The sequence below is a fragment of the Sciurus vulgaris genome, assembly GCF_902686455.1.
Source record: "Sciurus vulgaris genome assembly, chromosome: 17".
Taxonomy (NCBI): Eukaryota; Metazoa; Chordata; class Mammalia; order Rodentia; family Sciuridae; genus Sciurus; species Sciurus vulgaris.
In genome coordinates, this window is record NC_136478.1 from 42947285 (window position 1) to 42973810 (window position 26526).

General features: G+C 39.2%; 1 protein-coding gene across 7 annotated transcripts in view; it reads left to right on the top strand.

The window, feature by feature from the left end:
• The window catches only part of GARRE1 (granule associated Rac and RHOG effector 1), an 84567-nt gene that overhangs the window by 23403 nt on the left and 34638 nt on the right, over positions 1–26526 (top strand). For 5 of the 7 annotated variants that reach the window (XM_079118547.1, XM_079118553.1, XM_079118552.1 and 2 more), the window contains one exon: positions 8155–9439. In XM_079118547.1, the coding sequence (XP_078974673.1) occupies positions 8945–9439 (495 nt within the window). In that variant the 5' untranslated portion in view covers positions 8155–8944. Of the gene's footprint in view, positions 1–1110; positions 1174–2613; positions 2783–8154; positions 9440–26526 lie in introns of those variants that run through there. The other 2 variants (XM_079118551.1, XM_079118549.1) reach the window with 2 other exon arrangements.

Here is a 26526-nt window from a genome sequence, read left to right on the forward strand (position 1 = left end):
CCAGGTGTGGTGTACACCTGTAATCCCAGCAACTTTGGAGGCTGAGACTGGAGGAACTTAGTGAGGCCCTAAGGAACTTAGTGAGAACCTGTCTCAAAATAAGAAATAAAAGGGCTGTGATGTGGCTCAGTGTCCTGGGGTTCAATTCCTAGTACCAAGAAAGAAAGAAAGAAAGAAAGAAAGAAGGAAGGAAGGAAGGAAGGAAGGAAGGAAGGAAGGAAGGAAGGGAGGGAGGGAGGGAGGGAGGGAGGGAGGGAAGGAAGGAAGGAAGGAAGGAAGGAAGGAAGGAAGGAAGGAAGGAAGGAAGGAAGGAAGGAAGGAAGGACTAATTTCATTCAAGAGGGCTTATATCTTCATGATCTAAATACTTCTAAATGGCATCATATTGGAAATTTGGTTCAACATATGAATTTTGTGAGGAAACATTTGGTTCATAACACAGGTGTACCCTTGGCCTTGAGCTATTTAGTTCAGATGTTCATGATCTCAGGACCATATCTTGAGAAGACAGGTGCACAGGAAATAGTGGGGGTGCAAAGGGTCCTATATGTATTTCTCTGTGGTTCAGCTAATGCTTTAGCCTGAACCTTAGGTCTCCCCTGCTTGATTACCTGCTTGACTAACCTAGATGCAGAAAGTGAAGCTCAGTTTTCAAAACATCATCTGGTACCTGCAGGACTATGTAGTCTTCCTCTGGGGGGAAGGAAAGCATGGAGATGTGACTGGCAATTTGGTTTTGTGGCTTTTTTTTTTTTTTGGCTCCAGTTCCCAGGTAAAATGGAAACCTAGTTGTTTTGGATGAGGATTAGACAAAGTGGTTTTTTCATCAGTTTCTCAAAGAAATCTACTCCCCCTTCATACATACACGCAACTGAGAACCACCTTCTGGAGCAGACTCTGGGTGGGATTAAACTGGCCTCTGGAGAGCAGCTGTGGGGACTGCTTTAAAGAGCAGCCTTCCCTGGCAAATTGCTTTTGCCATCTGGTCAGAACTATACAACACATGGCTGGATGGACAGCTATGGCCAACTGTAATGCTTTCTCAGTATTCCCTATGTTCTCTTATATTTCCCTACCTCTCTTACAGTTAATTTGGTACCATGTGACTAATTCTGACCAAAGCCTTGCTGTGAAGGAAAGTGATGTGTATTACTTTCAGTGGATTACTGAGGGGTATGAATTTTCACTTTTTTTCTGTGCTTGGGTGGCTTTTAAAGACAGTGAAGGTCCAGCAATGTCCCTACAAGTTGAAGAAGAGCTGCCAGATCCATGTGGATTTTTTGTGAGTAAGAAATAAGTCTTTATTTGGTTAGGCCTCATTTTAGGATTTGTTCCTGTAGCAGTGCCTAATCTTACCTGCCAGTCTGGATAGTTCAGAATGGAACATTCACGTTTGGAGTTCTGAGAGACAAGATACCTGAGAGTATGATCCTGAGATTATGTGGCTTAGTGCAGGACATTTAGTATGATGGAATTTTTTTTTTCATTTTGCATCTGTAAATTGCAGGGTTTAAATTAGATGGGTTTTTGTTTTGTTTTGTTTTTGACAGTACTGGGAATTGAATCCAGTGGCATTCTACCACTGAGTTACATCTCCAGGCCAGCCCTTTTAATATTTTATTTTGAGATAGGCTGTTGCTAAATTGCACAGGCTGGCCTTGAATTTGTGATCCTTCTGCCTTATTCTTCTGAACAGGTGGGATTGCAGGCATGTGCCATGGTGTCCAGCAAATTAGTTGATCTCCAAGGGCGGTGTTTTTTTTTTCGGGGGTGTGCGGGGAGTAATTTACACTCCCAGATTCTGGATAGTAGCCTTTAGATAAAGATTTCTAACTGAAGTACAAAAAGAAAGAAGAAAGGCTGGCATTAAAGTCATCCCTGGACAACCTATTTTTTTATTACACACCTTTTACTAGTGAATATGTTAGCAGTTAAAGAAAATAGTAAATAAAGATATGGTAATACTTTTTAAAAAGTAATAGTTTTATTAAAATATAATTCATGTGACATAAAATCCACCCTTTTAAGTATACAGTTCAGTGGTTTTTAGTATATTCAAAGTTGTGGCAGTATCACCATTATCTAATTTTGGGACAAGAAATCCCATATCTATTAGCTAAGCACTCCCCATTTTATAAATTACTTTATATTTGCATGAATTTCCTATCCTGGATATTTTATATAATATATGATCTCTTTTTAAAAATTTTTTTTTAGTTGTTGGTGGACCTTTGTTTTATTGATTGATTGACTGATTTATATGTGGTGCTGAGAATTGAACCCAGTGCCTCACGCATACTAGGCAAGCACTCTACCACTGAGCCACAACCCCAGCCCATAAATTTATATGGTCTCTTGTATGTGACTTTTCTTTCACTTTGCCCACATGTTTTCAAGGTTCATACACATTGTAGCATTTATCAGAACTTCATTCCTTTTTGTTCTGATTAATATTACATTGCATAGGTATATTGTATTTTTTTATTCATTTATCAATTGATAGACATTTGAGTTGTTACTGCTTTTTAGCTATTATGAATAATGCTGCTGTGATTGTTTGAATATAGGTTTTTTTTTTATGAACTTGTTATTATTATTTTTTTTTTTTTGCAGTACTGGGGATTGAACCCAAGGGCTCACACATGCCAAGCAAGCACTCTGCCACTGAATTACATTCCCAGCCTATTTCATTTTTATGTTGATACTGTCTCACAAAATTGCCCAGGCTAGCTTCAAACTTGTGATTCTCCTGCTTCAGCCACCAAAGTAACTGGGATTACAGGTGTGTGCCATTGCGCCTGGCATGTGTATTTTTTTTCTTTTCTTTTGGATATATGCATAGGAGATGAATGGTGGGTCATGTGGTAATACCGTGTTTAACCTTTTTAGGAACTTTTAGGAACTGCTAAACTGTTCCAAAGTGCTCATCTAATTTTACAGTCCTACCTGCAATGTATGAGGGATCCAGTTTCTTTACATTTTCATTGATATTTTTGTACATCTTTTGTATGTTTTTATTAGTGCATTATAGTTAAATGTAATTGCTGGGTTCATTTTGACAAAATCACACATACATGGAATATAATTTGCTCCATTTTCAGTCCCTAGTATCTCCTCCCTCCTCTTCTCCTCCACACCCCTCCCCACCCCACCTCCTTATTTCACTGAGCTTCCCCCATTTATTTATTATTTTTATAAATTGGTATTTTATAGGTGTACATAAAGGTGGAATTCACCATGGTACATTCACACATGCCCATAGCATAATTTGGTCAGTCTTATTCCTCATTTCCTCCCCTTTCTCATCTCTTCCCTCTTCCCCTCCATTTTCAAAAAGCCTCCCTTTTCTTCCACTCCACTGATCTCCCTTCCTTTTTCATGGTTTATCTATTTTTTTAATTGAATTTTTTTTGTGTGTGTGTGTGCTGCTGGAATTGAACCCAGGGCCTTGTGCATACTAGGCAAGTACTTTATTATTGAGCTATATATACCCGTAACACTTTTTATTTTTTTTATTTCAAGAAAAAGTCTTGCTAAGTTGCCCTGGCTGGCCTTGAACTATAATCGTCCTTCCTTAGCCTCCTGAGTAGCTGGGATTACACGTGTGCACCACTGCATATGACTATAAACATTTTAATTTTCATGTGTGTGTCTGTGTTTGTGTGTTTGTGGTGCTAGGGATTGAACCCAGGACAACACCAAGCTGCATCTCCAGCCATATTTTTTGTTTTGATGAAGTTCATTTTATTTTTTTCTTTTACTGCATGTGCTTTAGGTGTTATGTTTCAGAAACCATTGTCTAATCCAAAGTCACAAAAATTTACACCTATGTTTTCTTCCAAGAGGTTTATAATTTTAATTTTAATATTTTTGAGGGGTGGTACCGGGGCTTGAACTCAGGGGCAGTTGGCCACTGAGCTTCATCCCCAGCCCTATTTTGTATTTTATTTAGAGACAGGGTCTCACTGAGTTGCTTAGTGCCTTACTCTTGCTGAGGTTGGCTTTGAACTGGAGATCTTCTTGTCTTAGCCTTCCAAGTCACTGTGATTACAGGCATGTACCACCGCACCCATCTTATAATTTTAATTCTTATATTTAAGTCTTTGATTTATTTTGAGTTAATTTTTGTATATGATGTAGGATTGGGATCCACAACATTCATTCTTTAATTTTTGGTACTGGGGATTTAACGCAGGGGTGCTTAACCACTGAACCACATCCCCAGGTCTTTTATTTTTTATTTTGAGACAGGGTCTTGTTAAGTTGCTGAAGCTGTCTTTGAACTTGTAATCTTCCTGTCTCAACCTCATGAGCTGCTGGGATTATAGGTGTGCGCCACTACACCCAGTCACATTCATTTTTTTGTGTGTGGATATTTAGTTATCCCAGTATCACTTACTGAAAAGACTATTCCTTCTCCATTGAATGGTTCTGGTACCCTTATAGAACGTTTTGGCTAACATTCATGAGACCCTGTGTTCAATCCCTAGCATTGGGAACAAACAAACAAAATTCATAAAGTAATTAGGCATAAGTATTTGTTTACTTCTGGAATTCCAATTCTGTTCCAATCATTTATATATCCTTCCTAATGTCAGTACTGCACTGCTTTAATTATAATATATATTTTTTAATTTTTAAAAATTTTTTCTTCGTTCTTCTGAGTTATACATGACAGTAGAATGTATTTTGACACATCATACATGCATGTGATTATATTTTTATAGTAGATTTTGAAATCAGTATGGTATGATTCCTTTAGCACTTCCCCCCCTCCCCCCCCCCAATTTTTGTTTTGGTCATTTTGGATCCCTTGTATTTACATATGAATTTTAGAGTCAGCTTGCCCATTTCCATTAAAACTTTAGTTTAAATTTTGATAGAGATTGCATTTAACCAGTGGATGAATTTAGTGAAGTTGTCTATTTTGTTTTGGTTTTCTGATACTGGGAATTAATCCCAGATGCATTTTACCACTGAGCTATATACCCCTGGTCCTTTTTCTTTTCTTTTTCTATTTTTTTTATTGTAAGCAAATGGGACACATGTTGCCTCTCTGTTTGTACATGGCATAAAGGCATACCATTTGTGCAATCACAAATCCACACAGGGCAATGTTGCCTGACTCATTCTGTCATTCTTTCTCTTCCCCCCACCCCCCACCCCTCCCCTCCCTCCACACAGTCCCTCCTTCCTCCATTCCTGCCCCCCTCCCTAACCCTAACTCTAACCCTAACACTAACCCCTCCCGCCCCCCATTAGGTGCCATCATCCACCCATTAGCGATATCATTTGTCCCTTGGTCTCCCGAGATCGCCCGCCTCACCCAGCATGACACTCTCCAATTTCATCCATCTTTTTATTTTCTATTTTGAGACAGGGTCTTATTAAATTGCTGAGATTGGCCTTGAACTTGCAATTTTCATGCCTCAGCCTCTTAAGTGGTTGAGGCTAAGGCGTGCACCACTGCATCTGGCTGAAATAGTTTTAAGCTTTTTAAGTTTCATTCAAATAAACATTGGAAGCATATAAAGTCAAAAAAAGTTTAATGTTTCTGGTTGTTTTTTTTTTAAAGTTAGGTAAGCGAGTGGGTCTCACTTGGTCTTGCAGATCCCTCTGCCAAAGGAATGGGAATGGGCTGTCCTAGAACCAGAGACAGCAGCGGAAGAGGTTGCCCAGGAACTAAGAAATTGATGCATCACTGAACAATGAGTGCTTCTCAGGTCTACTCAAGACACTGTGGTGAACTCAAGGCAAAGGTTTTCCTTTACATGCCTCAGAGTTTCCACATGAACTGCCTTCCTTTCTTCGTTTCTGTTGAGTACTTCTTTTGTACATTGGAATTGATTGTGATGTAGCCCTTGGGCAGAGGCAGGGACAGATATGATCACCTTTTTATCATGAATTTGAAAAAAAAGAATAATTGAAAACAGACTTTATACAAGTAGCCATTTGTTACTTGTTTCTGGACAAGTTTATGAGCTTAGGTTTTTTTTTTTTTTTTTTTTCTTTTTTCTTTTCTGTTTGACATGGATTCTTGCTGTTGCCAGGCTAGCCTCAAACACCTAGCCTAAAGTGATCCTTCCACCTCAGTCTCCCAAGTTCTGGGACTACAGGCATGCACTACCATGTCTGGCTATGAGTTTGTTTCTTTTTTTCCTTTTTTAAGAGTCAGGACTTTCATGAATATAGAGCCATAAATAGTATCTGTTTAGTTGAATTTACATGTATGTCTGGGTCCTGAGCACTCTTGTCTCTTGCTTTTATATACTATCTAACTTCCTATGTTCCTTACATAGTTATAGAACTACAAAAGAGTTGATGATTGGCCATGATAAGTCACAAAAAATTATTTTTGTGTATTTTTATGTACAAAAAGGAAAATGGGGGGCTGGGGAGATAGCTCAGTTGGTAGAGTGCTTGCCTTGCAAGCACAAGGCCCTGGGTTCAATCCCCAGCACCACACACACACACACAAAAAAACAAACCTGGTCATCAATAAGTACACCAGGGCTGGGGGTGTAACTTAGTGGAAAGCACCTGCTTTGTACATACAAGGCAATCCTGTGTTCAGTCTTCAATACTGAAAAAAAAAAAAATATATATATATATACACCAAACTATATATAGATAATGTATAGGTTAAAGTTTCGAACATACTAAATATAACTTTTAATAAAATGTTTGAATTATTGCTATGTTTGGCAGAATAGATAATTCAAGCAAATGTTACTCCTGAATTTAGCTCAGTGAGAATATGCTATTTTTCTGTTGTAGGTATCAGAAACTACAACCAGTGATGTCCAGATATTGCTCCCAGAGCCAGAGGTTCTGTAGAAACTACCCCAGGGTGTGAAAATCAGCATAGTTTCCCAATCTTCCTCTCTGAATACCCAGAGGAGAAATTGGTATTGGGCTCATGATCAGAAGAATCCTGTCCATAAACCACCTGCCAGCCATTTACCTCTCAAGATTTTGTCTTTTTGCACCCTGTGCTTTAGCCCAGCTGGGTATCCTGAACAGACCTGATGCTCTTCTGCTTCAGGGCCTTTGCTGAGGTGATTCTTTTGCTTGGTGAGCCCCTATGTGTCCCTTTTGCACTTGTCAAAATCTGTCTTACAATCAGAATATTTTTTTTTCACAACAACCTTCCTGATTTCTCTCACTTTGTGCTCATCTTTCCTTTTTCTGATCTCCTGAAAGTTTTGGGAGGGCTGTAGTCTTTAATATCTTTCACCAGAAGCTAAGTATAGTTCAATTTCCATATCTCCAGATTACACATCTCCAGGTTCAATTACAGATCGAAAATATTTTTTAACAAATTGCATGTGTTCAGATATTTTTCTTGTTACTATTCCTTAAACAATACAGTATAACAACTGTTTACATAGCATTTACATTGTATTATATACTATAAGTAATCTAGAGGTGATTTAAAGTGTAGGGAAGGATGTACATATGTTATATTCAAATACAATGTCATTTTATTTAAGGAACTTGAGTATCCTTGGATTTTGGTGATCTTCAGGGGGTCCTGGAATCAGTCCTCCATGGATACCAAGGGACAAGTGAACTCATCCAGTCCTCTTGTGGATTTGTGAACTCTCTAAGGAGAAAACAAGCCACGCCTTGTTCAAAGTGTTACTTATTAGCCTCCGTTTTAGAGTGGTTGATGTGGAATCAGATTTACTTGGGTGCATTATTTTTTGACTACAACCTGAGGAATTTTCTTTCTTTTTTCTTTGCTTCCCTTTCTTCTCCTCCTCCCCCTTTGGTGATGGCACATACTAGGCAAGTACCCTGCCACTAAGCTACATCCCTAGCCCTTGAGGAATTTTCTAACAGTAATCGTTTCACAGTTCAACTTTCACTGTTGTCCTGCTTATGTAAGGTTATAATATGATTTCCTATTTCATTCATTTGTAGCCTGCCTTTGTGGATGATAGCATTGCAGATTGTTTTTTTTTTTTTTTTTTTTTTTTTTTTTTTTTTTTTTTGTGGTGCTGGGGATCTGAACCCAGGGCCTTGTGCTTACAAGGCAAGCACTGTACCAACTGAGCTATCTCCCCAGCCCAGCATTGCAGAAATTAATGTTTGAGACTTACTTATTGTCCTATAGCCTTCTTGATTTTATCTTCTTTTTTCCCCTTACAGGAAATGACTTAGAGGCCTTATGAATACATCTGTGCATTCTTGCTTCAGGCTTTGGAAATGAGGGCCAACCCAGTCTGGAAGCACCTTTTATTAATGTTTTAAGGAAATCACTACCTCAGCAAACAAAAGGAAAGGAGGAGAACACTTAAAACAACAAATGCCATTTTTAAAGAAAAGTTGTTTTCAGAAAACATTGCAGGAAATTTGGAAATTTTTAACTTTGAGAAGAAGCTTTACAGGTAAATGAATTTGACAGGCAGGCTCTGTCAAAATTCTGCAGATGTTTGATCTTCCTTCTTAAGGACTTTGGGTGTAGTAACCATGTACTGCTTTTTAAATTGCTGTTGATCAGCTTGTGGGTTTTTGGGTTCTAACTTTTTGGTATACTGAAGATACATTATATTACATTTTTAAAAAGTTAAGTTATTTTTTTGCCATTGTAAATATAAGTATCAAAATATTCTTCCAAAGCAATTATAAGTAAACATTTTTGTCAGCAAGCATCTTTTTATTAAGACGGTGGAATGCAAAACAGTTCTTATACAGCATTTTGGACACACTTTTATTTTTTGTCAGTGGTCCTGCCTACACTGAAATATTAATTATATAAAACTGTTGTCCTTCTCACCTCTATGTTGGATCACATGATCATCTGCCTCATGGAAATGCCTTTTTTAAAACTTAGATTTGCAGAACTCCACTATTTTTATACCTAGCTGCAGTTTTGAAAAAGAAAAAAGAATCAGAATCCTGACCTGCGCTCAGTCCTTGGGACAGTTCCCCAACCCGCATGTATTGCTGTAGTGCCCAGGACAGTAAAATGGACTACAAGCGGCGCTTCCTGCTTGGCGGGTCCAAGCAGAAGGTGCAGCAGCACCAGCAGTACCCGATGCCTGAGCTGGGCCGAGCACTGAGCTCTCCCCTGGCATCCACAGCCACCTCTGCCCCCCTGGGCAGTCTGACTGCTGCAGGCAGCTGCCACCATACCATGCCCCACTCCACTCCCATCGCTGACATCCAGCAGGGTATCTCCAAATACCTGGATGCCCTCAACGTCTTCTGCCGTGCCAGTACTTTCCTCACAGATCTCTTCAGCACTGTGTTCCGAAACTCACACTACTCAAAGGCAGCCATGCAGCTCAAAGATGTGCAGGAGCATGTCATGGAAGCAGCCAGTCGGCTGACCTCAGCCATAAAGCCTGAGATTGCCAAGATGCTGATGGAACTTAGTGCTGGGGCTGCAAACTTTACAGATCAGAAGGAATTCAGTCTCCAGGACATTGAGGTAGAGTACCCTTTATGTCATACGTAGGTAGGAACATGTATCCCAGAGGTGAGTGTTTAGGTAGGAAAATGTTTCTTAGTTTACTGTAATGATAGCCTTTGTTCTTCTGTTGATACTCCCTCCTTGTGAAATATTTGTGCTTGCCCAGTTCTAAATTGCTTTTATTTCAAATTAAATAGGTTAAAGGTTATTTAACATGGCTGGTGGTGTAGCTTGGTGGTAAAGTGTGTTTAGTATGTGTGAGGTCTTGGATTCAAACCCCTGCATCACCAAAAAAAAAAAAAAGATTATTAAACAAATCAATTTGTATTTTACATTTTGTCCTTAAAATTTTCAAACTAAAAACTGATTTCCAGATAACATACTGTAAAAAGTACTTAGGAGCTGGGGATATAGCTCAGTAGGTAGAGTGTTTGCCTCTCATGCACAAGGCCCTGAGTTCAATCCCCAGCACTGCAAAAAAAAAAAAAAAAAGTACTTAGACTTCCAAGTATGATTATGAGCTTGTGATTTTTCATCATATAGACTCATTAGTTTATAAAAAATTTCATACATATTTATAGGGTAAATTAGTTTTCCAATTCTAGTTCACAGCAATTCAGATACATTTGAGTCTTACTGGGGTCTTTGTTAGTCAAAATGAAGTACTCTCCTTTCAGGACTGTAGATGAGAATGTAAGATTAAAATTCATATTTCTCTCAGAATAAGGGTGCTCTTTTTTTATGTCATTTAGGAAATGATTTATTAAACTTTGATCTATATTTAATACATTTAAATATTTATTTTGGGGAGTTGGATTATGGCTCAACAATGGAGCTCTTGCCTAGCACATGTGAGGCTCTGGGTTTGAACTCCAGCACCACATAAAAATAAATAAATAAAAACAAAGGTGCCCACCTGAATATTTAAACTAAAATATTTAAAACAAATATTTTTGGCTGTTCAGGGGGTTAGTCTGAGATTGGTCTCTCCTTGTGTTCTTATATATCCTTGGTTAAGCTCCTGGATATAAGATGTTAAGTGGGAAACGTCCCTTTCTCCTGAGGTTGAAGTCATCAGTTTTTTAATCAAATCTGATGACTGAGGTAGCTGAATAGCTAATACTGCTTTGAGTTTAAAACAAAACAAAGAAAAAGAGCTAAATTGTTTTTATTGTATTTAGAAGTGACTTTGAAGGCAAGAGGAATTTTGAATTATTTTTTTGAGATGCAACATTGTTAATGTAAATCAGGGATCATCACACATTTTCTGTAAAACTCAGATAGGAAATTTTAGGCTTCAGGGGTCATATGTGGTCTCCCATATATTCTGTTTTTTCCAACTTCTTTAAAAATATGAAAACTGGCCAGGCACAGTGGTGCATGGATCAGGAGGATTGTGAGTTCAAAGCCAGCCTCAGCAAAAGGGAAGCACTAAGCAATACAATGAGACCCTGTCTCTAAATAAAATACACAGTAGGGCTGGGGATGTGACTCAGTGGTCTGGTGCCCCTGAGTTCAATTGCTGGTACCCCTACCCCACCAAAAAAAAAAAAAAAAAAAAAAAAAAAGTGAAAAATCAGTTTACCTCTCAATTCTGCCTATTTCATGGATTTGGCCCTTGGACTACGGTTTGCTGCATCTTTTGGTGTAAATGTATAAGAACCTCCTTGGATCATTTTACTTTGAATCTATTTGGGTATACTTTTATTTCTATCACTGAGCTACATGCCAGCCAAACTTTTGGTTATTTCTATGATCCCATTCTATATCTAGAGAAATTATCATTTAAAGTGTTTATAAAATAGCTTATTATAGTTTAAAGTATTTTAAAAAATTAGCATGCCTATAATTTTCAAGAAATTCAAACAATGAAATTAAAACTTCTGTTTTCCTCTCCCAAATATCCCATTCTTTCCCCTGAAGTGGCCATTGTTAACTGATTGGTGCATGCTATTCCACATTAATTTTTGTACATGCACAAATACATATTTGTGCACATATGAGAAATTTAGAATTATTTTTTAAGAGGTCCAACATCATTAATGTAAATCAGGGACCATCACACTTTTTCTGCAAAAGATGTTTTAGGCTTCTAAGGCCACATGTTGTCTCTGACATATTCTGTTTTTTTCTAACTCTTTAAAAATGTGAAAATCAGTTGTATCTCGTGAACTGCCTGTTTAATGGACTGGATTTGGCCCATGGGCTATAGTTTGATGTACCTGTTGGCATACACATATAATAACCACAAATGCACAACTTTGATATTTTGTTTGTTTTATGTAAAGAACCATGTCATTTGGCCACGAGTATACCTGGTCACTTCTTGACAAAGGTACAGCAAGAGAACATTGGAAGAACTTTGCCCTTTCCTGAGAAGTGTCAAACGATATTAGACTCATACTATTCACAACTATCATGCTATCATGACATAACACTCTGGGCTTTATTTAGGATTCCAGGCAAGAGTGATTTGAAAAATAAAGTAAAAAACCTATATTTTAACTGAAACATTACTGAGCTCTTCAAGTCATGCCTCCAAGTCTCAGAGGAGACAGACCTATACCTGCATGACTGTTTACTTTCCAGTCCTGGAGAGCAAGTGCTCTTATTCTCCATGTCAGGACAGTTACAGAATGTGAACCAGTCATGAGGCATAGGGACTTAGTAAGTGATTGACATGTGGTAGTACTTACTTAGTCTCCTTTCCCAAAACCAGCAGGGACCACTTGAGATGAGAAGGGAATAAACTTCTTATTGTTGTAGTTTAGAATTTTGATTTGACTTTTCCCCCATTGAAATGCTGATTAGGATAGTTGGAATACTACCATGATTTTTTTACATAATGGACTAAACAGGCTTCCCAAGGCCATTCTGGAAACTGTGCTATTGCTGGCTTTTAGAATGATGTATTCTAAATTTCAAACAGCTGACTTTTAAGTCAGTTCTGAAATGTGATTGCCAAGTATAGAACTGTAGACTTAATATTTTACTTTTTCCCCAGAGCAGTATTTGTTGTTTCTGGAATTTATGTTCTGCCAGGGATTTAGCCGTGGGCCAATAAGGGGCTCAGGATATTCACCAATTCAGATAAAATGTCTCGGCATTTGGATTTTTTCCTATTGGTGTTTTGTTTTGTTTATATATTCATGTTTTTTAGGATTTTATAAGCAGAGCTCTGAGAAACTCTTTAGCATCCATCCCTGGGGAAAGGCGTCTGTGACCTAGTACCGCTGAACTTGACTTGCTAAACAAGTCCTCTTGCTACAGTGTGGATGTGGTTTGTCCCCAGCAAAACTCATGCTGAAATTGTTTCTAGTTTTAACTGCGTGGAAAGATAGTGGGACCTTTAAGAGGTGATTACCGTTAGTAAGACGGATTAATGCTTTTCTCATGTATACTCTTGCTCTAATGGGACTGGATTAGTTACCTTGAGAGTGGGTTGTTATAAAAAAGGGCACTCTTGGTATTTTGACTCTTTTGCACCCATTTGCTTGCTTTTCTGCTTTGCACCATGAGTTGAAGCAGTACAAGACCTTCAGTCTTTCCAGCCTGTAGAATTGGAATCCAAAGTAAACTTCTTCCCTTTATAAAGAACTCAGACTCAGGTATTCTGTTAACAATAGAAAATAGACTAAACCACCTAAACTCAGGAGCTCAGCCCAGGAAAAGCCTTGCATTCAGGAGTATTCAAATATTTGACCATTTTAAAGTGGACAAAGTATGGGTTCCCTACCATCAGCCCTGAATGCCAGTGCATTCTTCTGATGCTTCCCAGGAGATTTTAACTGACAACCTGGTTTGGGTTATGCTTTTGATTGACAGATACTTGATGCCTACGTCTGGGAACTGTAGTTGCTATGTACTCTGCCACTTTGTTCTGGGACACATGGTATATGTCCTGTCTAGGTTGTACTCATCAACTAACTTTGCCCCTTACCTTGGGTGGTTTCACCTCATAGTTTTGCTGTCAGAGATATAAATTATGACTGTGGTGTTTCACTAGTTAACTAGTGCTTGTAACACTGCCCATGTGAGCCCAGGTGCTGAATTATGGGGCACAGAGTCAGAAGATCTGAGTTTAGAAGATGTCTCTACTGGAGCAAATTTTGTCATCTCTGAGTCTCAGTTCACCTATATATAAAATGGAATTACCACCTACTTTTCAGAGTTCTTCTGAAGATTAGAAGCAATTAGAGTGTGTGAAGCACTGTACCCTAGTTTGTCATCACCGGCATCATTATTATTTTTGTTTCCACCATGACTTGAAAGGGGCTATTAATCCTTCTCTGAAGTGCAGGGAATGGTTATTTATAAGAGCAACATTAGAGAGTAGTGTGGAACAAGTTATTCTTCTAATTGGAACACTTTTAAATGGGAACAGTTGCCATTCACAGAACATTTGCCCCTGCTCATTTCTAACCTGACTCCTGAGTTAGGGTCTTCCTTTCCTCTTTGTGTTATCTATTCCCTAGGGTGTTCTATGGTAGAATCCATATTACCTGCCTGATGTCTCAACTGCCAGGACCTTTTCAGCTTAAAAGCACAGGAGGACGTCTGCCAGTAATCACTGTTTTCTTTGCCTTGCACCTAGAATGGAGTATGGTGAAGGGAGTGAAGGGGGAGGTATCCATTGACTGTACTTACTGTGTTGGTCAGCTTTCTGTTGCTGTAACAAATACCTGAGATGATCAGCTTATAAAAAGAAAGGGTTTATTCTGGCTCATAGTTTTAGAGGCTTTAGTTTATGTTTGGGCAAACGCATTGCTTTGGGTCTATGGCAAAGCAAGGCAGAATGTCATGGTGGGAACTCCATGGCAGTCAAAAAATAAAAATGAGGGGAATAGGAGGGGCCAGGGTCCCAAATATCCCCATCAAGGGTCCAACCCTAATTTCCTTCCAGTGCACATTACCTTCTAAAGGTTCCACCTCCTCTCAATAGTTACATGGACTGAGGAACAAGCTTTCAAACTATGGGACTTTGGGGGACATTCATACAAACCATAGCACCCACAGTAACAAGGAATCATTTGGTAGAATTTTCCCCTTTCTGCATTTATAGGAAATTTGTAATTTACATTGAAAATAACTTAAATTTTATCTAAAATGAGAAATATCCTCAAGTCTCAACCTGGCAGTCTGGCCAAGATGTGAAGTTAGGAAAAATTGTGGTTCCCCTTATTTGTTCTTTATACAAAGCTTTAACATCCCTCCTGGACAATTTTTAGGGGTAGAGTCCATGGGACCTACTGTTCATATCTTTTCTGTTTGAGTCTAGGAGTTATTCACCAGTAGATTTTGCAATTGTGGCTGGCTGAACTGGGTTGACTAATTTATCTTTATCTACCTTAGTTTTGGATCATTTGCAGTTCAAACGTAATTCATATTAAAAAAATAGAGACAAACCTGTAACTTGGTTTTTCTATTTATTGGAAAATTATAAATTACTTGTCTTATTTACTTGTTCATAGCATATGTATGCAAATAATAGAACCAAATTGACTTGTAATATGACATGGCGTAATTCCATACATATTTATTGCATACTTTCTTTGTACCAGATGCTATTCTAAGTGCAGGGGATACAGCAGTGAAAAGAAAATCTCTCGCTTCATGCAGCTACAAGAGGGTTGTGATCTTAAACAAGATGGTGAGGTGTCACAGAGAAGGCAGCATTTGAATAAAGCCCTGAAGGAGATGAAGAAGCAAGCCCTGTTGATAACCAGGGAAGGAACAAAGAGAAGAGCTGGTGCAGTCCCTGAGGCGGGATCTCACCTGAGTTGTTTAAAGAGCAGTGAGGACCCTACTGTGGCTGAAACCAAGTGAAGGGAAGGGAAAGTAATGGGGCAAGGTCAGAAAGGTTAAAGAGTGGCCACTTTGGCTTAGCCTTTAAAGGGAAAAGGAAGGAAGGGCAGCAGGATTGGCTCTACTCTGTACAGCGAACAGTGATGCTACTTCTCCTGTTGCTTTCGTCACACCGTGACAGCTGTAAGGTTCTGGTTTCACATTGGGTCGTCAAGGACCCGAGGACTTCATCCTCTGAGCAGGTGCTTTATGTAGACAGTCCAGAAGCTTGGAGCAGCTACAGGACTCCTGGGAGTTGTATGTCTTTCAGGGGAGTATATTATATATCTTGTAGCATTTTTATTGGCTTTCCAAGTATCAAAAGCAGACATTAAGTCAAATCTTTACATAGTTGGACCTTGTATTTCAGGATATACTAACATTTCTGTTGCATACTATGTGATTACCCATGAATATGTTTGAAATAATTTATTCGTAAGCACTGACTCCCTCTTAAGGACCTTAATTCCAGGTACATTACCATTTGTTTTGGATAGATATATGCCAAAAATACTGTAGAGCAACTGTAATGGAAAATATTCGAAGTTGGTTTCAAAATGTGATTTTTATTAACTTAACAAAATTAAATGTGTATACTGTTTCTTTTCTTTTTTTCTTTCTGAAGGGTGAAATTCAGTATTACTTCTTTCTTGTTTTGACCAGTAGATCTTCCATAACAGATTATGGAGTAAATATTTCTTACCTATGTATGCCAAATGAAAATCCAAATTCTGCTGCTGTTAATCAGAAACTGAAGTTTACTTCATAAAAAGCTTATACAAGTATAGTTTTTAGAGTGTTGTAAATTTCTAGTATTTCTAGTCACTCTTTGACTTTTGTTGTTTGTTTTGTGCAGCGCTGAACCCAGGACCTTGCACAGGTTAGGCAAACACTCTGCCATTGACCGACATCCTCCTCCCAGCCCTGACCTATTCATTTACTGAGATGAATTTGCTATTGTCTGAATTGCCTTCAGACTTTTAGCCTTTAAAAACAGGTTATAGTTAATGAAGTAACTGGAGTTTGGGTGACTTTGTAAACTTATATTGTGAACAACAAGCAAGATTTATTGTCTACCTAAGTGAGTTTTACATGGGCGGAAGCCACTAGAATCAGAGGATATCTGCCATTGAGGAGAAATTGGACCCCTTGATTTTGATTTGTCAAGACATGCGTGTGCAAACAATTATTCTGAAAATTGCTAATTAAAAGGAAAATAAGTATGGAATTAAGCAAATTTCTTGCTTTTCTAATATACTTTGTTTTCCAGGGTAACCACATGGTTCTAATGGATGAAGGAAACTTCTGTAGAGAAGATTCTCAGCATATTTTTCTATAGAAGGGATGATACAATTAGAAAAATTTTGCTGGGCAACAATGGAGGATGAAACCATTTGGTGAAAGGTTGCTGGGGAATTGTATAAGAGAGGGCTCAGGCTTTTCCCACCTCAGTCCCATCGATCAGTCTCCATGTCACCAAAATTCAGACATGATTATGTCTCCTGATGTGGTAAAATAAAAACCACACAGCATAATACTCAAACTTTGTGTGTGTGTGTGTGCGCGCGCGCGCACGGGAGTTGGGGGGTTACTAGGATTGAACCCAGGGCCTGGCACATGTTAGACACTCTTCTATCACTGAGCTACTTACCCAGCCCTTTTTCAAAAATTTTTATTAAAAATTTTTTTCCATACATGTATACAGGGTAATAATGTCTGTCTCATTCTACCATCTTCCCCATCCCTTTTGCCCCACCCCTCTGGACCCTCTCTCCCTTCTGCATAATCCAAAGTTTCTTCATTTTTCCCTACCCACCCCCTACTATTGATCAGCATCTGCTTATCAGATTACCCAACCCTTTTTAAATTTTATTTTGACACAGATTTTGTTAAGTTACTCAGGATAGCCTTGAACTTGTGCTGCTCCTGCCTCAGCCTCCCAAAATGCTGGGATTATAGATGTGTGCCACCACACCTGGCTTATAATGTATTCTTCATCCTCTGTACATGTATTTGTATTAATTTAGTTTTCAGACTGTGGCTAAAATTTCTAGTCTTTCCAGTCTTTGACTCTGGTGTCGGTGTGTGTGTGTATAAACCTGAAATAATCCAATTTTTAAAAATATTTTTTTAGGCATGATGGATGTGTATTTTATTCACTTATTTATATGTGGTGCTGAGAATCGAACCCAGTGCCTCACACATGCTAGGCAAGCGCTATACCCCTGAGCCACAATTCTAAGCCCCTTCAATTATTTTTTTATTTGAATGAATTTCCAGTTTGTAGGAAAGTTGGGGTATAGTGAAACAAGTTATGCAATACTACAAGAAAGCAATGCAAGCAAATATAGGATGTAGCATATTTGGTAATCGATTGATCTGATTTGTTCAACAAGTCGTTGCTTAGAAAAAATTAGATAAAAGGGTACTGTTCTAGATTAAATGAGAGTTAAGAGATATGATAACCAAATACAATTACCTTTTTGAGTTTGAATTTAAACCAAATGTAAACAAATTTTTAAAGATAATTTGTGAAATTCAAATATGTCCTGACTCTTGGTTGATTGGAATTTGTATCAGAAACTTAAAGGAATGGGGAAGGGGGGAAAGGATAGATGAAAAAAGCATGGTACATTGTTGATATGGAAACTGTGTGTTGGGGGGTGGGTGCAGGGGACTGAACCTGGGCCACTTGCATGCTAGCCACATACCCAGCCAGATATGGAAGCTTTTTAATAGGTTTGGAGGGCAGTTGTTATGCTTCATTTTTATATTTTTGAACATTTTTCAAGTTGAATAAAGGAGAGAGGAACTTACGAATGCATGGTAGGAGAGATGTATCAGAGGACCTAATAAATGAATCCATTTCTGGGAGTTTTTTATGTTGAGAGCGGTGACAGAGGATGGGAGAGCAGTTACTGAGATCAGGGGTCTCTAATGCCCGTACAGGGAGCCAACTGTCACGTCCAGTCTCTCCGGTTCAGCGAGGGGCAAAGGGGGATTGGAAAATAAAGATTCACAGACACAGATCTTGAAGATTAAGCTGGGATCAGGTGGAGTCTGCTCTCTGGTGGAGATGCAGGTCTAAAGATTTAAGCCAGCAATCTTTATTTACATATGTTTCATCAGGTTAAAGACTATGCAACCATTATTCTTTGTATTATCGAAAGTTACAGAAACTGGGACATCCTCTGTAGCTTTTCCACAGTTTTGATCCATAGTTGCAAAGTGCAATGTTAGGAGTTTTGTGTAGCTCTCAAGAAAGTTCATTATTTAAAGTTACTGTAAGGTGGGCAAGAACTGGAACAGAGCTGGTGAAACATTGTGGTTGTCTAGCATAAGAATTCCTTCCTTCCCAGGAGCTGTGTGCCTGAGATCAAGGTCAGACCCCACAGGACCCTTGCACAGAGCCTCCTCACGCAGGGCATTGCTATAGCAGCTTGGCATCCTGTGCCCTTGCACAGAAACAGTCCCAGGAACTGGGCATGCCACAGCCATGAGGGCATCAGAGACCCCTGATCTCAGTAACTGCTCTCCCATCCTCCATCATTTTTGTGCATGTGGTCTTCCAACAGATGGGAGTTTAATGAGGTGATAAGAGAACTCAGGTTTTAGAGATAAAGAGAAAAGCAAGCACTTTTCAGAATCAAGGGAGGTGGGGAAAAAGAAAAGACACTTCCAGAAGCAGGATCCCAATAGCATGTGGGAGTTAAGAAAAGAATTTTGGTAGCTAGTGAGTGAAGGCCAATGTAACCTTCTTTTAGAAGAATATGATTTAAAATTACAAAGTTGCTGAAAAGTCTTGAGTAAATGTAAGAGAAAAACTAGATTGGGTGGGCAAATGAGAAGGAAACAGAAAAAAAAGTTCATGGAATATAATTTTAGGTACAGCTGGATTTCCTGAATTAATTTTTATGGTTGCTGGTAAGCTTATGAGATGTCACAGGACAAAATAGCCTGTTCTGGCTATTTTGATCAGCCTCTCTGATCTTTACAAATCTGGAATCTGATCATTTGTAAAACATCATTTGCTTAAAATCCTGGGAGGGGCTGAGGATGGGCCTAGCATGTATAAAACCTTGTGTTCTATCCCTTGCAAAGAAAAAGAAAAAATTTCCCTTCTGGGACCAGCACACAAAGAGGTTAAGTGTCCTATAATTTTCTGCTGCTGCAGGCCAGTGCTATCTACATGTTAGAGGGGCTTGATCACAGGGCCCATCCCTCCATGGGACCAGGCTTTCTGCCCCTCAAACTAATGGTTAAATTCTGAGAAGTAGGAAAGTAGAACCTCTTATGAGTAGGCTTCAGCCACCTGGCCTGCGTTGCTTTTTACCCAGCTGTATCAATAACCCTGCTTGATAAACTACAAGAGGGGCTGCCTGCCAGTGTGCAAAGATGAGTGAGGGCAATCAAAAGTGCTTCAAGCACGGTGGATGAGACAGATCGTGTCATTGGGTAAGATGAGTGCTGGGATGCAGATGGAAAATAGCCTCAAGCTTGACTGTTGTTTTGGTGCAGGTTTGCATCTGTTCCTCTTCCCTATCCAGTTCACTGTGACTGGACTTGCACTCAGAGCAGGACCTCCTACTGGAAGATTTGGAAGAACACTGGAGTGGAGGCAGGGGTAGAGCCTTAGTAAAAGTGAGATGATGCTATTTGCCTCCCAGTGTCCAGTCTCCCCTTCTGTCTTATAATAAACTTTTGATTTTGTTATTTAGGCATATTTTCAGGGATAAGGATAACATATTCCTGTCTCCCTTATAGCCAAGACCTAACTAGTTATCTGAGTAGAATCCGATCCATGAAGTGACTGAAAGTACTAGATGAGACATTGGGAGGTCTCCTTAAAGGGAATGGAATGCTCCCTTCTTCTTCCCCCAGTTTTCTACTGTCCAGAATGTAGATGGAGTGGCCGAAGGTTGTTTAGTCATTTAGAGCTATGAAGTAACTTAAGAATGGAAACCTTTCATGAGGATGCAGGGCAGAAAGATGGGAACTGGAACCTCCATTCAAGCTCTAGAGTTTCTGAATCTGAATTTCTTTCATCTTAGAGAAAAAAAAAAAAAAAAAAGATACGGTGTTGTTTCAGGTCTTTGTTGTTATTATATGTAGGTAAACCTGATCCTAACTGAATGGAAGCAAGAATACCAGATAAGAGTTTGTTACGAGGTCTGGGGATGTAGCTCAGGTGTAGAGCACTTGCCTGTATTATGTGAGAGTCCCTGGGTTTTATCCCCGACATTGCAAAAAAAAAAGAAAAGAGAGCATTACAGCCAGGCATACTGGTGCATGCCAGAATGCCAGCAACTAGGGAGCAGGAGGATCACAAGTTCAAGGCCTGCCTCAGCAACCTCGGTGATGCCCCAAGCAATTTAGGGAGACCCTATCTCTAAATAAATAAAATAAAATAAATAAATAAATAAATAAATGACTAGCTCATCCATGTTGTTACATGTATCAGAATTTCCTTCCTTTTAAAGGCTGATGATATTTTAACAATTGTCTTTTGAACGTAGTATTGTGGTAAGTGTGTGTGTGTGTTTATGCAGGGAACCAAAGGTGACTCTAGGGTTTCTGACACAAGCACCTGGGCCACTCACTGGTAGTGCTGAGACTGTGGGCAGTGGAGGAAAAGTAGGCTAGAATTATAGGTCTGGGATACCTAGTAGACACTAGGAATGATTTAAGAGTAGATGGTTGGTATTCAAATTTAGAGTTGAGGGCTAAGTTCTAAAATATTGGGACCATCAATCAGTAGATGATATTTAAATCTTCAAAATTGTATGAGGTCATCAAATGAGTATAGTTGGAGAACAGTGAGCCCTGGGGCACTTTAGCATTTAGAGGTCAGAAGGTGACAAGGAAACAGCCAAGAAGTCTGAAACAAGAGCTATTGAAGAAGCAGGAAGAAAATGAAGAGTGTTTTGTCTTGAATGAGAGGCAAAGCAAATGTTTGAAGATAGAGGGAGAGGCCTACCTCCTCAGTTGCTGCCAGGTAGAGGTGAGGTGTCCTCCCGGCCTTATCCCAAAACTTGCCATAGTTATCATTATGTACATAAAATGACGGGGGGCATTCCTCCCTGTCAGATGGGGATGGTGGTCTGTAGCTCAGTAAGATAGCTTATAAGGCATTGATAATGAAGTATTCTTGATAGAAGCGACAACTTCTTTTTTTCATGTGAGGTCTTGTTATGCTGCCCAGGCTGATCCTAAACTGGGCTCAAGTGATCCTCCCACTTCAGCCTCCAGAGTTACTTGGGACTGTAGGCACATGCCACTGTCCTGAATGAAAGTGACAACTGCTTTTTTTTTTTTTTGTCCCTTGCAGCTCCTACTCGTTTCTCTCTTGCTTCTGTACTTCTTTAAATGTTTAAGTTCTCTAAGGATATATTCTGGCCTCATTCCCTTTGCTTTGTACAAAATTACTCATTCAGTACCCATTTAGTTCCAAGATTTAAATGTGTATCTGTGTGTTCAACACATATTATAATTACGTTGTAATAAGTTTTTTGATATAATTTATTTTGAAAAGGGACCTATAAAACAGCATACAGTGTCATCTAGTTTTTCCAAAAACATCTAGAGGAGCTGTGCATGATGGCACACACCTGCAGTCCCAGCACTTGGGAGGCTGAGGCAGGAAGATTACAGATTCAAGGTCAACGTGGGATTTAGCAAGAATTTGTCTCAAAATTTTAAAAGAGCTGGGTATATAGCTTGGTAGTAGAGTGCTTACCTAGCATGCGTGAGGCTCTGGGTTCAACTTCCAGTACCATTTAAAACAAAACTGCATGTACAAATATGGGCTGTGTAAGAAATGTACCACTGGTGGTTATATCTGTTTAGGGATATTTAGTACTATTTGTTTGTTTATTTAGCTACTCTTTTTCCTCCTTAATCTATTTACAATGAATATGTGTGACTGATATAAAGGGTTTTATCCAACACTGTGCTTATCCCATGAAATAGAAACTCTCTCTCCACTGTTATATTTTAATTAGCAGTAAAGCATTGTGTCCAAGGACAGAATGTACTTTTGTCTGTTGGTTAGCATTTGGTGTTGGCTCTGCCACCTTTGGACATATGCTGGCTTGTTCTCCCTAGTTCTTCCACCCATATTAGCATGGCAGCTTCTGTATGCCTTAAGTTAATGCTTACTGCAGAGACCTCATGGTCTTTTGTTGTTATTTGTTTGGTTTGTTTTTGCTTTTCTTTTTGTTCTCATTGTGGGTGTTTGTGTATGTGTGTATTTGTTGCTAGAGGTCGAACCCAAGGCTTCACACGTGCTATGCAAGTGTGTTACCACTGAGCTATAACCACAACCCTCTTTTGTTAATTTTTTACATGTTAGTTTCAGTAAGCTTCTTTTTTACATTTCACTACCATAGTGTAATCATCATAAGCACTTTCCATAGTCCAGGAATGATGTGCTGCATTCTCTGTTTCTCTGGAGACACATTTAGATCTTTGTATCACATTCTGGTCTGTTGGTTAGATTATAATGTAATGACTCTGGAATTATCATAAGGACAAAAGAGACTTCATTAATAATAAGGTTGGGGACACTTGGAACCAAATGTAATGCATAAGGTATAAGTATTGAAGAGAAAGAAATGATTGAATGGCTCTGGAATTTCTAATAAAAGGACCCAATCTGGATCAATTTCATTTCACTTACTCAAGACTTTTAAACTGATCAGAAATAAATGGATACATGACAGTTTTATTTGTTCTTAATAGGAATATGAGGAAGATGCACTGTTGAGTGAAGTTAAATAGAACACTGAACTTTGTGAAAAATTACTTGTTTTAATATGAAAGATCCAAAATGTTTTGGGAGATGGGGTAGACTTGGGCACTCCATAATTCCAAGCATAAGCAGGTATTAAGGACTGAATCAGGCCCTTAACCTAGAAAATTCATCTAGAATTAACTAAAACTTTTAGAATTAATTAATTCTTCTAGAAATAACTAAAACTAAACTTTGAAATACTCTAGGGAAGTTAGAGTTGACATCTGCATGTCCTATAACAACTATGGTAGTGTAGAACGGGTGATCTTTTGGTACTCAAAGTAGGATGACCTTAGCATCTCTTTTTACAATCTCAATTAAATATAAAACCACCAAAAAGAAAAGTCATTCTGGTTATATCCATGAGCACAGTATACTTAGCAGCAGATGTAGTGCCATTGTGGGGGATTTCCAGAAAACAGGGCTCCATTTCAGTAGATCCCCAATGGTTATCAATAATCCACACCTCCTCCTCTTTAATGTCCATCCACTATTGTGTCTGCATCCTGGATCTTGTAGGGAGCCAGAGCAGCCTGGTAATTTGGAACACAGCTTTTTGGAGTCAAACAGAGCCGGCATCAGATCCCCACTTACTATCTTCTTGATATTAAACAAGATTGTGTGTGTGTGTTGTTTACATTTTTAGTTTTTATCTCTAAGCTTCAGTGCTGTCATCAGTAAAATGAGAGAATTGCTCACAGCCCACAGGGTCACTTCACCATGTAAGGTGTGTGGTGTGGGTTAAGCACTCTGTGATAGCTGTTGATAGATCTTCATTGTTATTGTAAACTTAAAATGTCTGTCCTTGACACTCCTTTCATTTATTCCCCAATTTACCACATCTGTTCTGCAATCCTTTTGAACCCCATAGCCCAGGAAACTTTCTCCATGTGAAAGAAAAATTAGCTGTCCAAGACCTGAGGTCACACTTTTCCAAATTTACATTAGGAAGATCCCCAAGGGCTGACCTGTTCCTGGGTAAATGAGGGTGGGGTCTGCCACAGGCAGGGAGCTGAGCTAAGAAATAAGATATCAGAGAAAAGGTGGACTGAGGCATGCTGAAGGCAGAGCTCTCTCCTCCTGAGTAGATGATGTTTACACCTGATGTTATTCAGGTAAATTTAAGAGCAAAGTCATTGAAACAGCTGTTTCCAGGGTCCAGGGTAACTATTGGTCTGGCTTTTTTTTTTTTTTTTTTTTTTTTTGTAGTACTGGGTACTGAACCACCCAGGGGCACTCTATCATGAGCTATATTCCCATCCATTCTTATTTTTATTTTCTTTTGAGACAGAATGTTGCCAAATTGCCCAGGCTGCCTTAAGCCTCCTGAGTAGCTGGGATTACAGGTGTGTGCCACTGTACCCGGCATGATTGGCTTTTAATGAATTATTTACAGCACATATTTTGTCACAATACTAATTTGGGTTGATGAGTTAACACATTGTGGGTAGGCGGAAGGAGGTGCATGGTAGCTGAACTCTTATTATCATAGTTTCTTATTTATAGAGAAGACACTTTGATTAAATGACTCATGTAAGGTCAATCTTGTAATAAATGGTGGGGACAGCATATTGAAAATGCCTTTCAGCTGGTTGGCATCTCTTCCCCTGCTTGTTCCTATAACAGCATTCCCCCACTTTCATCTTTCCACCAATGCAATGAGAGGACCTGCCCTGACTCCATCCTCCTGTGGAGGTGAGTGTGTAATCCAGACCATCATTGTCAGGAGAGTGTCCTGTTCTGGACCCTGCATCAGGCCATCAGGCATTTCTGAGAATTTTCCCTCTTAAAAGGGAAAAGGGCACAGTCTCTTTCCCCTTGGTCATATCCTCAGAGAGTCTTTTCCTTACCACCTGTCTCCTGGTGTTCATTCTTCTTCAGCACCTGACCTTGTGTATCCATTTATGACTTTGTTGTCTCTCTTACACATCTTAGAATGTAACCTTCATAAGCTTAGGGACTTGCTCATTCTCTTTCTTATATTATTCTCAGACTTTTTGTTCTTTATATGTATTAGGAATTTGCATGTATTTGTTGTAAGGATGAATGACTCATTTTTATTGGTCAGAAGCTGTGAGAATGTGACCCCAGAGTAAATTGTTCGTGTCATCTTCTCTTTGCCCTCCTTCTCTCGCTTCCCCATAGTCTGCCAAAATGCTGATTAGGAGGGGGATGAAGAGTCCGTGTCCCTGAGAAGCCAGCTTCATTTCTCTTCCCTGTGTCTGCAGCATGTCGAGCTTCAGGACACTCTTAGTCTATGCCAGTTAAGGTTGAATTTCTGTTATGTGCCTGCTCTAGTGTCACCAGCCCTTAGCCGTTATCAAGTCTACTGAAGCAGTGGGGGCACACTGGCTAAAGGCACAGACAGGTTGGCTCTCATACCGTATCCAGTTTGTGTCTCCTTAACAACTTTCACAACTTTATATTAAGTCTTCATGTCTATAAAAAGGGATGACCTCAAGGATTGTTCCTGGGATTAAGCATGATAACCCATGGAAAATCTTTAGCATTGCTTAAGTACATGCTGAGAGGTCAGTTAAAACTGGCTGTGATTATGTCCAGTGCTAAGTAGATGCTGTATATTATTTGTTGGCGCATTATGGTTGTACATAATGATGGGATTTATTGTTACATATGCTTACATGCACAAATGTAACAGTATAATTGGCCAGTATCACTCCCCATCTCTTCCCCCCTCCCTCTTTACCTCCCTCTTTACCTCCCTCTTTACCTCCCTCTTTTTGGTCCCTTTTCTCTACTGATCTTCCTTTGATTTTCATGAGGTCCAATCCTACCTTTCTTTTTCTTTTTCTTTTCTCTATTATTTACATCTATATGAGAGAAATTTCTTATTTTAGTAAACAGTGTTCTCTGGTTCCATCCAATTCCCTGCAAATGACGTAATTTTCTTTTTGGCTGACTAAAACTTCATTATGTATGTATAGCACATTTTCTTTATCTGTTCATTCATTGATGAATAGCTAGGCTGGTACCATAGTTTGGTTATTCATATCATGTATATCTCTCTGTCCCCTGTGTCCCTCTCCTGGCTCAATCTAGTTCAGAGCACTGATGGGGAAGAGCTCTGAAGGAGGTGGAAGTGGAAACCCAGTTTGGGTGGGGGTTCAATCTATGATCCTGGTTGTTCACTGCAGAGAGAGCGTGGTTTGGTGTGAGGTCTTTTGTTTGCTTGTTTGCTTTAGTTTGGTCCTGGTGATTTCCACAGGGGAAACACAACTCAGAGGGAATAAGTATATACAGAGAGGTGGCCTGTTCCTGTTTCTCCAGGAAACAGAGCTCTGACTGGTGGGGATGGAGAAGGTATACAATAAAAGACAGCATTGAACACGTATGCTAAGGTGAGAGATCCAAGGTTGAATCATATTTGGGGCTGCTCCAAGGGGCAGGACTGGGCTGGAGCATGGGTACTTCAAAAGACAATGGAAATAGTTCCAAACCTTCACCAACT